The following is a 14,234-nucleotide window of genomic DNA, read 5'->3' as shown; positions in this document are numbered from 1 at the left end:
GGTGAGTTCCAGACAGGGTCTCACTATGTAGCCCTGGCTGGCCTGCAATTCTCTATGTACTGAAAGTGTGTGTCACTACAGCTGGCTTGAAATGTTTTTTTTTTGTTTGTTTGTTTGGTTGGTTTTGTTTGTGTGTGTGTGTGTGTGTGTGTGTGTGTGTGTGTGTGTGTGACACACATGGGTATCCTCAGAGGCCAGAAGAGGGTGGTATATCCCCTGGAGCTAGAACTACAGACAGTAGGGCTGGAGAGATGGCTCAGAGGTTAAGAGCACTGACTGCTCTTCCAGAGGTCCTGAGTTCAATTCCCAGCAACCACATGGTGGCTCACAGCCACCTAATGAGATCTGGCTCCCTCTTCTGGTCATACATGCTGTATACATAATAAATAAATAAAAAAAATCTTAAAAAAAAAAAAAAAAAAAAAAAAAAGAACTACAGACAGTTGTGAACTGCCCCATATGGGTGCTGGGAACCAAACTCGGTCCTCTAGAAAACCAGGAATTACTCCCCCCCACCCCGGAGCTAAGGACCGAACCCAGGGCCTTGCACTTGCTAGGCAAGCGCTCTACCACTGAGCTAAACCCCCAACCCCCCAGGAATTACTCTTAATCACTAAACTACCTCTCTAGCCCCTTTTTATTTTATTTTATTTGGGACAGGGTCTCACGTCACTATCCTAGCCATCCCAGAACTTACCATGTGGACCAGGCTACCTCTGCCTCACAAGTGTTGGGATTACAGGCAAGTGTCTCCATGCTCAGCATATTTTTTTTTTTTTTAAATTAATAAAAATGAACCCAGTTTCACCCTTGGCTTTTCTTGCCCAGGCTCCAGCCTTCAGGAACTACCCAAGCCACACCCATCACCCACCTGCCATGCAGATGCAGGTGAACTGGCCAATCCGGTCAAGACATGTGGCCTGGTTGCGACAGGGCCCAGACAGACACTCATTGACATCCGTCTCACATCGCGGTCCAGTGTAGCCACGGCCACACTGACACAGGAATGAGCCCTGTGTGTTCACACACCGACCCAAATGTTCGCAGGGGTTGGCACCTGCGGAATGAGGGTACAGCCAGGATGGGCATGGCCAACCACAGCTCCACCTTTCCCCTGTCTCCAGACTCATTTCCAGAAGGTACCCCTCTCACCAATGGAGCACTCGTCCACATCCTGGTCACACGCCCCTCCGGTGAAGCCGGGTGGACAGGTGCAGATGGCCCGCCCACTCACAGGGTTTGTGTCACAGATAGCATCCTCATGGCAGGGATTGCTGACACAGGCATCATCCAGATGACACAAGAGGCCTGAGAAAAGGTAAGCCAAGATCAAGAGCTGGTCCCCAGGTCTACCCAAAGTCCCCACATACCTAGCATTTGAGGAAGAAGGTTGATGGAACTCCAGAACCCTGTGCACACAAAGCATGAATGATGCCACTGAGCTACACTCCCAGATCCTTGCTTTTTGTTTGTATTATTACTTTTTAAATTAATTTACTTATCTGGGGGGGGGGTTGCAAATGTCATAGTGCATGTATAGAGGTCAGAGGACAACCTGGGGGAGTTGATACTCCCCTTCTACCCTGTGGATCGCAATGATGGAATTTAGATCACTAGGCTTATTCAGCAAGCACCTTTAACCCACTGACTGTCCATCTGGCCCATCTCGATTGCTTCCTCTTTTTGTTACTGTTTTGTTTGTTTATTTGTTTTTTGAGACAGGGTTTCTCTGTATAGCCCTGGCTATCCTGGAACTCAATTTGTAGTCCAGGCTGGCCTGGAACTCACAGAGATCCGCCTGCCTCTGCCTCCCGAGTGCTGGGATTAAAGGCGTGCCCCACCACCGCCTGGATGCCTCCTATTTCTTGCTTATATTCACCATCAGTGTACTTAGTATCTGTTCTTTTTAAGCCATTTATTATGAAAAAAACTGAAATACACAGAATATGTTTCACACGGGAGCACTTGGTTCACTACTATTTATCTGTCAAGCTGTTTCTTCTAAACTATTTGAAAATGACTTGGAAATGTTTTACAAACGAGTCACTAAGGGCTGGAGAGACGGCTCAGCAGCAAGAGCACTGGCTGCTCTTCCAGAGGACCTAGTTTTGATTCCCAGCACCCACACAGCAGCTCACAACCATCTGTAACTCCAGTGCCAGGGGATCTGGTTAAGTCTTCTGGCCTCTAAGCATACCAGTCACGCATGTGGGACCAGACATACATGCAGCCAAAACACAAAATACACTTTGGGGGGAGGGGGGGGCGCGTTGAGACAGGGTTTCTCTGTGTAACAGCCTTGGCTATCCTGGAACTCACTTTGTAGACCAGGCTGGCCTCGAACTCACAGAGATCTGCCGCTGGGATTAAAGGTGTGTGCCACCATTCCCAGCTATCCAAGTGCCCCTCTTAACACGTTCTCTGACCCTTCTAACTTCTCTAGGTCCTGCCTCTTTCCCAGTCAGACCTCTCAGGAGTTCTCCCATTCCAATAGCGTCTGCCTTGGGCTGTGTACCAGCATCCTCACAGGACAGAGGCTCAACCTTCCTCCCAAATCCAGTCTCCATCATCCCCTCCCTCCCTGCTTCCTTCCTCCTTCCTCCTCTCCCTCATCTCTGCTGCCTTTCTTCATGCTAAGGATTGAACCCAGGGCCTGGTGCACACTAAGCACATGCTCTACTGGTAAGTGACACTCCAGCCCCATCACAATCTTTCTAACACTCAAATCAGAATCTGTCTTCCCCTTCCATTCTGAAGCCGTCAATGGAGTCCTGTTGCCCACAAAGAAAATGGCCACTCACCTGTCTTGCCCATGGGGCAGGCGCAGTAGAAAGAGGCTACACGATCATGGCAGGTAGCCCCGTGGAAGCACACGGCTGTGGCACAGTCATCGATGTTCTGACTGCAGCTCTCGCCCGTCCAGCCGTTGACACACACACAGCTGTGGCCACCCAGCAGGTTGAAGCAGGTGCCCCCATTGTGGCAGGCATTGGGCTGCAGCTGACACTCATCCACGTCCTCTGTGCAGAACTGGCCTAGGGCACAAAGATGTACTGGTCTAGGTTTCTCCTGTGTGCCCACCCGACGTCAGCCCCCAGCTCCTGGCAGCCCTGGTGCCCACCTGTCCACTCCGGAGGGCACTGGCAGTTGTAAGTGTTGACACCGTCCACGCACGTTCCCCCATTGAGGCACCGATGTCCAGGACAGTCATCCACGTTGACTTCGCAGTTCTGGCCCTCGAAGCCTAGTGAGGAAGGACAAGGTAAGGACCGTCACTAGGAGGCTAGCCTACTGTCCCCAGCTGCCTCCCCTGGGTACCACTTACTCACCAGGAAGGCAAGCACAGTCATAGGTGGTATCACTACTCTGCCTACAGGTGCCACCATTCCGACATGGGGAAGGGGCACAGGGCACCACAGGGTTCTCACACAGCAGCCCTGTGTAGCCAAGTGGGCACTGGCAGCGGAAGGAGCCAGGAGTGTTGAGGCAGGTACCGCCGTGGCGGCAGGGCCCACCCGCTCGGCACTCATCTATGTCACTCCGGCAGCTGCGACCCTGGTAACCAGGTGGACAGGAACAGACGAAGCGGCCGTCCGACCCCACTGAGCAGCGGGCACCATGAGCACAAGGGCTGCTGAGGCAGGGGTCTGGCAGGGAGCAGTCTGGGCCTGGAAGAACCAGGAGAGGGTGAGCTTGGGACTGACCACATCTTAACCTAACTCGGGCTCTCATCCAAGCCCACCCCTTCACCTCGGAAGCCACGGGGACACCGACAGGAGAACCGGGCAGTGCCCGCCACCACCGAACTCTGGCAGACACCGCGCCCAGCACAGGGGCCTGAGTGGCAAGGATCTTCCAGCTGGCACCGCTCACCCACCCAGCCTGGCAGGCACCTGTGGGAAGAGGCGTGTGGTGGGCACAACATAAAGCATGGCAATCCCCGACATAACACAAGACACACTCATCCAACAGCACACTTGCCAAACAAACTGTCAAACACATCCATTTGGTCTTTCTTCTTTTTTTACATAGGGTTTCGCTACATCCTCCTGGCTAGCCTGGAGCCCACAGGAATTTACTTGCCTCTGCCTCTACCTCTAGATCGCTAGGTTTAAAGGTGAGTTCCACCAGTCTCAGCCATACCCTTTTATTCTGACAACAAATACTACCAAATATTGCCTACTACAAACTAAAACACGGCAGCAAACAAAATGAAAATGATTCTTACCCTCTCGGTCCTCATAGCTAGGTCAGGCAAAGAGAACAAGTAACAAATTAATATGAAACATGCCAGCAACAGTTTGTATAAGCCACAAGGGCTTGTGAAGGACGTGGTACCCCCCGCCCGAAGACGTGCCCATGTCCCAGAAGTTGTGACTATCATCTTTTTTTTTTTTTTTTTAAGAGATAGTCCAGGCAAGGTGGCTCACACTTGTAAACCTGGCACTCAGCAGGTGGGATCAGGAGTTCAAAGCAGCCTTAGCCACATAGCAAGTTTGAAGCCAGTCTTGACGACATGAGACCCTGTCTCAAAACAAATACATATATTTTTAAACAAATACTGAGAGGGCTGGGAAGATAGCTCAGTGGTACTGCACTTGCCTAGGATACACAAAGCTCTGGGTTCAGTCCCCAGCACAAGAAAAAAGAAGGAAGGAAAAAGAATTGTTGCCAATATGAAGAAGGATTTCAAGATGAATTCACTCTGGATTATCCAAGCCATTCCAAATGTCTTTTTAAAAAGGATTTATTTATTTTACTTTTGTATGGATGAGTTTTTTTCCTGCATGTATGTATGTGTATAATGTGCATGCCTGCTGCCCTTGGAGGTCTGAAGAGGACAGTGACATTGAGGATAGTTGTGAGCCACCACATGGGTTCCAGGAACCGAACCCAGGTCCTCTGAAAGAGCAATAAGTGCTCTTAACTGCAGATCCATTTTTCCAGCCCCATATTTTTAATGATGTGTATACATGTGTGGCTGCATGTGGGCATGTGTGCACTTGAGTGCAGTGTCCTCAGAGGCCAGAAGAGGTCATCGGAACCCCTGAGGCTGGAGTTATAGGTGGGTAACCATCCGAGCACAGGAAATCAAATTTGGGGTCTCTGCAAAAGCAGAGTATGTGCTCTAAACCACTGAGTTATTTCACCAGCCTGGACATACAGTATCTTTAGAGGAGAAAGGTTGGAATGGGGCTCAATGGTAGAGCTCTTGCTGGCATGTGCAGAGCCCTGGGTTCCATTTCCCGGACACAAGAGAAAGAAGTCGGGGCAGCAAGAGAAGAGAAGGAGAGAGGCTGAGATGGAGATGGAGATTGAGATGGATTTAGGAGAGAGAGTGAGAGAGAGAGAGAGAGAGAGAGAGAGAGAGAGAGAGAGAGAGAGAGAGAGAGAGAGAGAGAGAAAGGTCATGTACAGAGAAAGGCAGTGGATACGGTGAGGCAGCCATAAGCCAAGGACTGCCTGAGCCAACCAGAAGCTGGAAGAGACAGTAAGGGATTCTCCCCTCGGCGCCTGTAGGGAAAGCCTGTGCTGGCAACGCCTTCATTTCTGACTTCCGGCCTCCAAGATTTTTCCAGAGTACATTTTTGTTGTTTTAAGCCACCCTGTTTGTGGTAATCTGCTACAGCAACCACAGGAAATTCACAGGCAGCCCAAGGGTAATGGAATGAGTGGGTGTTACATTTTCACACACTGAAGAAGGTAAAAAGGGTGAGCCAAAGGGTGATGTGGGGAAGGGCATTCCAGGTAGTGGGAACAACAAACGAAAAGCCTAAGACTCCCGGAGACAGGCACACCCAGAAGGGCCCAGAAACCACACAGATCCATACAACTGGCCATACTGGCCTGGCAAACACAGACACCAAGCCACAGCCTCCCACGCGTATGTAGGAAACTCACTCACATGGGCAGGCGGAAGATAGCCACAAACCCTAAACTCCTTTCTCCCGAGCGCACACAACCCTCCTCCCATGGATCGGGCGGGGCTTCTCATAGACACCTCAGCCCTCATGCGGGAAGGGGGGCCTGCAGCCTGCAACCCCCTCCCCAAACCCACCAAGGTAGTCCGGAGTGTAAGAAAGTAAGAATTGAAGACTTTAAGCTTTCAACCTTCCCAGGGACAGGGGTGAGGAAGGCTAAGGAGGGTGGATGGAGGAGTCAAAAGGTCCTGGCTCTGCTACGACACAACCTCCGTCACCCCTAACCCGACCCTCCTCTCCTTTACCCTACCCTTCCCGCTCCCTGAGCGGATTCCCTAGCTCAGTCTGGTCCCAAACGCCAGGGCAGAACTCAAAGCAGATGACTCAGTTCTTAGCGTCACCTTACAATATCCCCACACACACACCCAATTCCAGCTAAACCCCTGCAGGGGTGTGGGTGGCGATGCTCTCAGCCCCCCTTCGCCTAAGACCAGCACAGCGGCGGCGGCGGCGCCCCAGGAGGGGGCGCTGCGTGCAGGGCGCCGGGGACTGCGGGTACCACGGCCAGGCTGGGCGCGGCCCCCTCCCTGCGCCGCGGGCGGGTTCCCACGCTCTGCGCCCCGCGCCCCCGCCGACCGGTCGGGCCGGTTCCAGCCCCGGCCCCGCGCCCCGCCCCGCGGCCTGAGCTTTGGGGGAGACGTGGGGGGGGGGGGAGCGCGGCTTCCAAGGAGGAAACTGACCGACCGGCAAGGCAGACAAGGACCAAGTGAAGGAGAGTTTCGGAGCCTACTTGGGGGGTGGGAAGATGGGGGGCGTAATCGGTGGAAGAAAGTGACATTTGGGGGGTCACCCCTAAGCAGACAGGAGGATTTGAGAAATTGAAGGAGAGGCTGGGGGGGATGAAGGGGACATAGGGTGAGGTTCCCCCAAGGGATCTACTCGGGAGCCTGAGCGGGCTCCACTCCGCGCGATCCGGGCTCCCGGAGGCCGAGTGAGCCGGTGATTCACCTGTCGAGGGGCGGGGCGGCCTCGGGCGTATTCACCTGTCGGCAGTAGTCCAGGCATGTAGTTCCACTGCGCAGGCGCCCGGCCCGGTGTCTCAGCCTTCCTTCCAAGTGACTCCTTCCAAGTAAGGACACACTCCCAGCTCCTCCAACTTAAACCCCCACCCTCAGGATGCCCTTCGGCCAGTAGCCCCTAAATGAAGCTAAATGGGGTTCCAGCCACTTGAGTTCATCCGCCACTATAACCTCAAAGGGGGTTCTTCAATATCGAAAGTCATCCTGGTCCCACCTAGCTTGAGGCTGACCCACTGGCTAGCCCACATGGTACTGAGTAAATGAACATTTATGAACTAATTAATAGTTGCTGGATGGACTGCTGTCGCTATTAAGGAGAAAACAAGCCCAGTAAGGCCACAAACCTCGAGGTCCATCCCCGCTAACCCAGGCTAGGCAAGCACTCACCACTGAACACCTCCAGCCCTCAAAGAGTTTCAATAGTCTCTCTCATTTTTAAATATATTTTTATTACATTAATTCTGTGTGTATGTGTGCACGTGGAGGTCAGAACAAATTGTAGAAGTTAGTTCTCTCCTTCCACCTTGTAGGTTCCCCAGGATTTAACTCAGGTTACCAAAGTTTGGCAGCCAGCCCCTTTGCCTACTTGAGCTATCTTGCTGGGCGCCCTACCTTTAAACACCAAAACAAAACATGGTCGAGACAGCCTCACTGTGGCATAAGCAGGCATGGAACTCAATATGTAGTGCCAGCTGACCTCCAACTAAAGGCAATCCTCCTGCTTCTGCTGGGAAAGACAAGTGTAAACCACCCCGTTAAAGGTTCTTTTCAAATCTTCACAATGCCGTTACAGATCCAAAGTGGCTCAGAAGATTCTCAGCACTGGCTACAGATGTCCAGAGCTCAGAGCTCATCTGTCTGCCTCTACTCAGCTCTCTCCCAACCCCTGCTCTTCTTCCCCGACCCTCTGCATTTCCTTGTATTATTGAACAAATAATTATTGAACTCCTTCGCAGCCATATGCCAGGGAAGGCATTCCTAGTTCACAGATGCAGTGGGGCACAGAAAAGAGAAGTGACTGACCTAAGGTCACACAAACCAGAAAACAATAAAACGGGACTCTAGCGTAGGCAGCCGGCGTGCCTCCTAAATCCTCGGATATGGGAGGGTATGGATGTCCTCATCGTTGTGAAGCTACTGTCATTGGCCTTGGGAATCAATTTTCCGTTCCAGAACACTGTGATTTAATGGGTTTAAGTCTCAGCCACTTAGCAACATGATGTGGGATTTGAACCCAGGCCAGACAGACTTCAGAGCCTCCGCTCTTAACTCTGTCTGATTCCCAACAGGGAAACACAAGAGGTTACCCAAGCCACACACATGGAGGAAGTGATACCAGCATCCCCCAGGAGACTTGGAGGCAGGGGAAGAGGACAGATTCCATCCCCATGCAGGGCCCACTGATGGCACTGGGCCAGACACTCACAGGCAGGCAGCCTCCCGGGAGGGCTGCTGGGTGCACCGACCTCCATTTGCACATGGGCTTCCGTCCAGGCAAGGGGGAGCTGTGTAGGGGCAAAAGAAGGTGGGGAGGTCAGACAGGCACCCAGAACCCCAAACTGGAAGGACAGACTCTCCTCTCCTGTCTGCCAGGCAACAGCTGCACAGGGCTGGAGGGCGTCTCTGTGGGTACTGAGAGGCCCCCTATCTACAGTTCCCATGGCCCCCCGCCCCAGTCCCAGCTGTTGGGGCCGCAGCTGTCCCTGCCAGCTCAAGCCCTGGGAACCACAAGGCAGGGGTGGGAAGGAGGAGGAGTTGACTTGTGCCAGATGTGGGGGCTCAGGAAGTTGCCCAAACTAACATGTCCATACTGGAGAAGGGATACAGAGTAGGAAATGAACATGCTGAGTGTGAAAGAGAGTCTGCATCTCCAAGCCCATGTCCTGGGATAAGGGACGAGGTGAGGAATGGTGGGCCTCTGGGTCTACCTTCCATTAACGTATCTACTCCAGCCAGGCAAGCCTGCTGGCTCTTGAAAGAGTAGGCAAAGCATGCACCCAGGACCAACTCGTGACAGCAATAGAGACATGGCTGTGGGTACTAGATGGGTAGGGTGTGTAGTAGAAGGGAGAGGCACCTGGTGCAAGACATGTGCTACCCTGTCCAGTGTCCCCATCCCTCAGGGCTGTGTCCCTCTTGGGTGGTGTCAGTCTTGCCAGCAGGGTGAGAGGTGTGGCCAGGTCTGAGCTAGTGGAGAATTATGTGCTCAGGCAGGTGTGGGGCTCTGTAGACGTGTGTTCCTTGTTGAGAGCAGGAGTGAGAAGGGAACTGAGAAACAGGGACAGACAGTCACTGAAAGGAGAGAGATTCAGAGACACAATAAGAGAATGAGTTAAGAACGAGCGACCTATTCATTTCTGTGACGTCGCACTGGAAACTGTGTGATGGGAGACATGACTATGTGAGCCCTGTGTGTGTGTGTGTGTGTGTGTGTGTGTGTGTGTGTGTGTGTTGTGCACACATGCTTGTGAGTTTGTGTGACAGTCTGTGAAGACTTGAGAGTATTAGGCCACTGTGTGGCTAATAGTGAAAATGCATGTGCATGTTACCGTGCTGATACCTGTGAACAGCATAGCCAAGCACTCCATGTGCACACAAGCACACAAGCACACAAGCTGCATGTGCTGTGCATCCACCTATATGAACAGCAGTATTCAAGCATACAACTGTGTGGCCACGGGTGTGTCTGTATGGGTCATGTATTGGCACCTCTGAGTATGACCTTGACTATGAATGCATACCAAGTCTTGGTATATCTATGCATGTGTGACCATATTTGACCTTGTATGAATGCACATTAGCATATGAACAGTGAACACGTAGGTGTGTCTTGTATGTGCCAAGTGTGCATCTGTGGGTGTCATGAACCTGCGTACATGCACATTTGCATCTCTCTATGTGTGACAGGCCATGAGTCTGCGCTGGCCCCGCGGGGGCGGTGGCTCCTGCCTGGTCCTGCCTAGATGAGCCCAAAGGCTACGCTGGGGATGCAGGGCCCTCTCTGCAACTCTCACCGGGCCCAAGTCCCACCGTGGGCTCCCTAGAACTCCCGGCCCAGGCCACCGTTTTATGCCCCTCCCCCGCTGATCAGGCCTCCCGGGGCAGGGATGGGGGCGCCCCCTCAGTCCCCGCTCTGGCCCTCCGTGGGTCCCGCTTTGTCTGGCAAAGAAAGCGCGAGGCCGGCCGGGGGGAGGGGGTGTCTAGACGGCGCAGCCATTGTCCCAAGCGGGGGAGGGGAGTAAGGACTGGAGGAGAAGGGGAGGGGGCCCCTGGGCCGGCTGGGGAGGGGCTCCGGCCACAGGGAGGGGGGCCCAGAAGCCGGAGAGGAGCACGTGGGCTTCGCCCCTTCTCCTCCCGGCGCAGAGGCGGGGTACCGAGGCTGTGGGATCCTAGCAGCCAGAAGAGGGAGCGGGCGGCACGAGGGGGGAGGGGGCGCGGGCGCCGCTGGGGCTTCAGCTCCGGCTCCTCGCGCTCCAGCCCCAGGTCTTGCAGCTCTCCGGCCTGAGAAGTTTTCTCCCAGTTCAGAGCTCCGAGAACTTCGCGCCCCCTCTTCGCCCCCCCCCCACCACCACTCCCCGCCCGCCCGGGATGGGGGGAGCCTTTTGTGCAAGGGGTCTTAGGCCTTGGGGGTCTTTGAGCCCCCACCGTAACCTTCCCAGGACTCCAGGCAGAAGTAGGATGGGGTGAGCCTGGAACTTTTGATACACCTCGCCTCCAAATTTCAGCCCCAGATTCCCACATCCGAGTCCCCGGTCTCGGACTCCTGGCTCATTCAAGGATCTCGATTCCTCGGGCCTCTAAGACCTTGCCTTCCCATCACGAATCCCTGTGCGCCCCATGACGGGCATACAGCCTCCAGCTCCTGCACCTCTGCCCCAGCTCTAGTGCTGGGCTTACAGGTCCCCTAAGTCCCAAACTTAGGGGGTTTTGTGCTTCCCCGCCCCTGCAGCCCCAGTCCCACCCTCCATGTCCCTGATCCCTCACCTGCAGCCCCCGGCCCCGCTAGCAGCAACAGCAGGGGCAGCGCCCGCATGGGCGGTGGTGGCGGTGGCAGGGCCATCAAGCGACGACGGCGGCGGCGGCCCCGGGCCCCCGGCCCCATGGCGGCCGCGACCCTCCCTCCTCCCTCCTCCCTCCTCCCTCTTTCCCAGGGCTCCGGGCGCGTCCCCGGCCAGCCTCCGCGCCGCCAACTTCGCCGAAGTGAGGCTGCCAGGCCGCCCCGCCCCCAACCCTGGGCGGCTCGCCCCGCCCCGGGGCTGGCCCTGACCGCCCCCGCCCCCTGCCCGGCCTCCTGGGGTCCGACCCTCAACCCGCCGAGCCTGGGAGCAGCGGACCTTGTACGCTCAAGTCGGCCAAGAGAGACGCGGGCCTAACCGGCGTGACAGGACAGGCATGCAGCTCATGAGCATACCCATCCCCATCCTCCAGTACACAACCAAAGCCAGGGCACACATACACAGCCAGGACACCCTCGGCTCCAAACCTTCCCAACCTAGGTCCAGAGAGGCTAATGAACACGTATCCTCCGCCGGACCCAACCAAGCCCGTGCAGAAGTTTCATAGGGACACTAAACCAGCTCAAAACTCGTGCCCAGCTATGCCATAAACCAGGGCGGCATTTACAATCTTGCCAGGAGTCGCATGCACGTGAGTCTCATGTGCCTGTGGTCAGCTCTCCCAGGAAGCAGCCTCCTTTCCCCCACGTGTGCTGATCACAAAGATCTACCGAAGGGGGAAAGGTGCCAGTCCTGAAGACCTGAGTTCAATTCCTGGGACTCCCGTGCTAGAATGAAAGGACGAACACACACAAATTGTCTTCCGACGGCACGTGCACCCTGTGGCACATGCACCCTAAACACACACTGTGCACACGCGCACGCGCGCGCGCGCGCGCGCGCGCACACACACACACACACACACACTCACGAGAAATAAGTAATATATAAAGCACTTTAAATGTCCACACCAGCCCCTAGCACACCCGCATCCTACATGGTTTCACCATGAGGCCCATTTTTTTCTTTCCTTTTTTATTCTTTTAGTTTTTGAGACAAGGTTTCTCTATGTAGCCATGGCTGACCTGGAACTTGTTTTGTAAACCAGGCTGGCCTTGAACTCACAGAGATCCGCTTACCTCAGCCTCCCCAGTGCTGAGATTAAAGGCGTGCACCACCATGCCTGGGGAGGCCTGTCTTTCCATTGCCATTAACTGAGTTTTACAGTACCAGTTGACCTGCTAAGGCTTCTGCCAGCCCCTCTGTTTAAGGCTGAGAATGGGAACTCTAGAGGTCCTAAGCCCTGTCCCGGGAGAGTCTCAAGAGTGGGGGGGGGGGGGGCTGGAGAGATGGCTCAGAGGTTAAGAGCACCGACTGCTTTTCCAGAGGTCCTGAGTTCAATTCCCAGCAACCACATGGTGGCTCACAACCATCTGTAATGAGATCTGGCGCCCTCTTCTGTATACATAATAATAAATAAATCTTTAAAAAAAAAGAGTGGGAGGGGGAAGTGACACTGAGAGACCACAGGCTGGGCTAGAGGACCCATAGAATCCTGGAAGGACGTACACCACACCCACGTGGCAGAAGGAGAAAACCAACTCCCACAAGTCCTCTGACCTCCACAAGTAGAACACATCCCCCCATCACCACCAGATAACAATAAATAAATGTATTTTTTTTATTGGGCAGGGTTTCTTTTATTAAATTTTTATTTTTTTAATGTTCTTTTTAATTTATTCTTTGTGTCTTTCACATCATGCATCTCCATCCCATTCATTTTCCCATCCCTTTGTATCCACCCTCTGCCCTTGCAACCTCCCCACAAAATAAAATAAAATAAAATTTAAGAGAAAGAAAAAAAGAAAAATCAGTCTCATCGTGGAAGCTGTAGTGTGACACAGTGAGTCACACAGTAAACCGTTTTGTCCATATATCTTTACTTCAAGTGCTCATTGCAAAGAGTCCTTGGTCTGGTCCGAGGCCTCTGGCTTCTACTACACTATCAGTGCTGGGCCCTCACTGGGACTCCTCTTGATTTTCCTGAAGCTTTGGGTCTGTAGGACCGGTCCCTTCATGTGCTCTAGCAGATCACAGATGGAGTGGATGCTGGGGTGGGCCAGCTCATAACCCTGGTTCTAGGCCTGGGTTGGTCAGCCCACCAGCTCTTCCTTGTCCTCATCACCAGGGTGAGCACTCCTGTATTGTCCTGGCTAGGGATAAGAAGGGGTGGGGCCAGTTCTCCTGCTTCCATGTCCTCAGGCTTGGTTCTCCTAGATCTACACCTTCAGGGCCAGCTCTACTGTGTTTGGGCAGGGTTTCATAGTGTAAACCTTCTCTCAAGGCAGAGGCAGGAGGATCTCTGTGGATTTGAGACCAGCATGGTCTACATAGCAAGTTCCAGGACAGCCAGGCTACATAGTGAGACCCTGTCTTTAAATGTGTGTGTGTGTGTGTGTGTGTGTGTGTGTGTGTGTGTGTAGTTGAAGTTTTCCTGTGTCCACCCAGCTCCTGTATCCTTGCATTTCTGCAGCCACTCAGACCCAAATAAACACACACAGGCTGATATTCTTTAAAACTGCATGGCCATTAGCTCAGACTAAATATTGACTAGCTTTTTTTTTTGGGGGGGGGGGGTTCGAGACAGGGTTTCTCTGTGTAGCTTTGCACCTTTCCTGGAACTCACTCTGTAGACCAGGCTAGCCTTGAACTCACAGAGATCCGCCTGGCTCTGCCTCCAGAGTGCTGGGATTAAAGGTGTGCGCCACCACCACCCAGCTTGACTAGCTCTTACGTCTTAAATTAACCCATTTCTATTAATCTATAAGTTGCCATGTGGCTTGTGGCTTACTGGTACTTTTACATCTCGCTTCCTCTGTGTCTGGCTGGTAACTCCTGACTCAGCCTTCCTGTTCCCAGAATTCTCTTCTCTGCTTGTCTCACCTATATTTCCTGTCTGGCTACTGGCCAATCAGCATTTTATTTATCAATCAATCATCCACAGCACTTTCCCCCCCTTTTTTTTTCAAAAAGGAAGGTTTTTAACTTTCACATAGTAAAATTACACATAACAAAACAATTATCAAGCAAGAATTACAGTTATAATATCTAGTCTATTTGTATTTGGAAAAATTAAAGAAGATATCCTATCTATCCTGTATTTGTGAGTCTAAGGTTTCATATCTAACTTATCTTTTATCATAACTAAGGAAATTATAACTATCTAATCTTCAACTACA

At 53.1% G+C, this 14,234-nt stretch overlaps 1 protein-coding gene across 1 annotated transcript in view; it reads right to left on the bottom strand.

The window, feature by feature from the left end:
* Positions 1–4,273, bottom strand: part of Notch3 (notch receptor 3) — a 38,966-nt gene extending 34,693 nt beyond the window's left edge. Inside the window, 6 exon segments of the mRNA XM_059252018.1 lie at positions 872–1,057; positions 1,153–1,308; positions 2,802–3,035; positions 3,122–3,244; positions 3,330–3,668; positions 3,751–4,273. Of these exon segments, the coding sequence (XP_059108001.1) occupies positions 872–1,057; positions 1,153–1,308; positions 2,802–3,035; positions 3,122–3,244; positions 3,330–3,668; positions 3,751–3,925 (1,213 nt within the window). The 5' untranslated portion in view covers positions 3,926–4,273.
* Positions 4,274–14,234: the final 9,961 nt, after the last annotated feature.

The sequence above is a fragment of the Peromyscus eremicus genome, unplaced genomic scaffold (assembly GCF_949786415.1).
Source record: "Peromyscus eremicus unplaced genomic scaffold, PerEre_H2_v1 PerEre#2#chr22_unloc_1, whole genome shotgun sequence".
Taxonomy (NCBI): Eukaryota; Metazoa; Chordata; class Mammalia; order Rodentia; family Cricetidae; genus Peromyscus; species Peromyscus eremicus.
The sequence above is the reverse complement of the archived record's forward strand: the minus strand, read 5'-3'. Positions and strand labels throughout refer to the sequence as shown.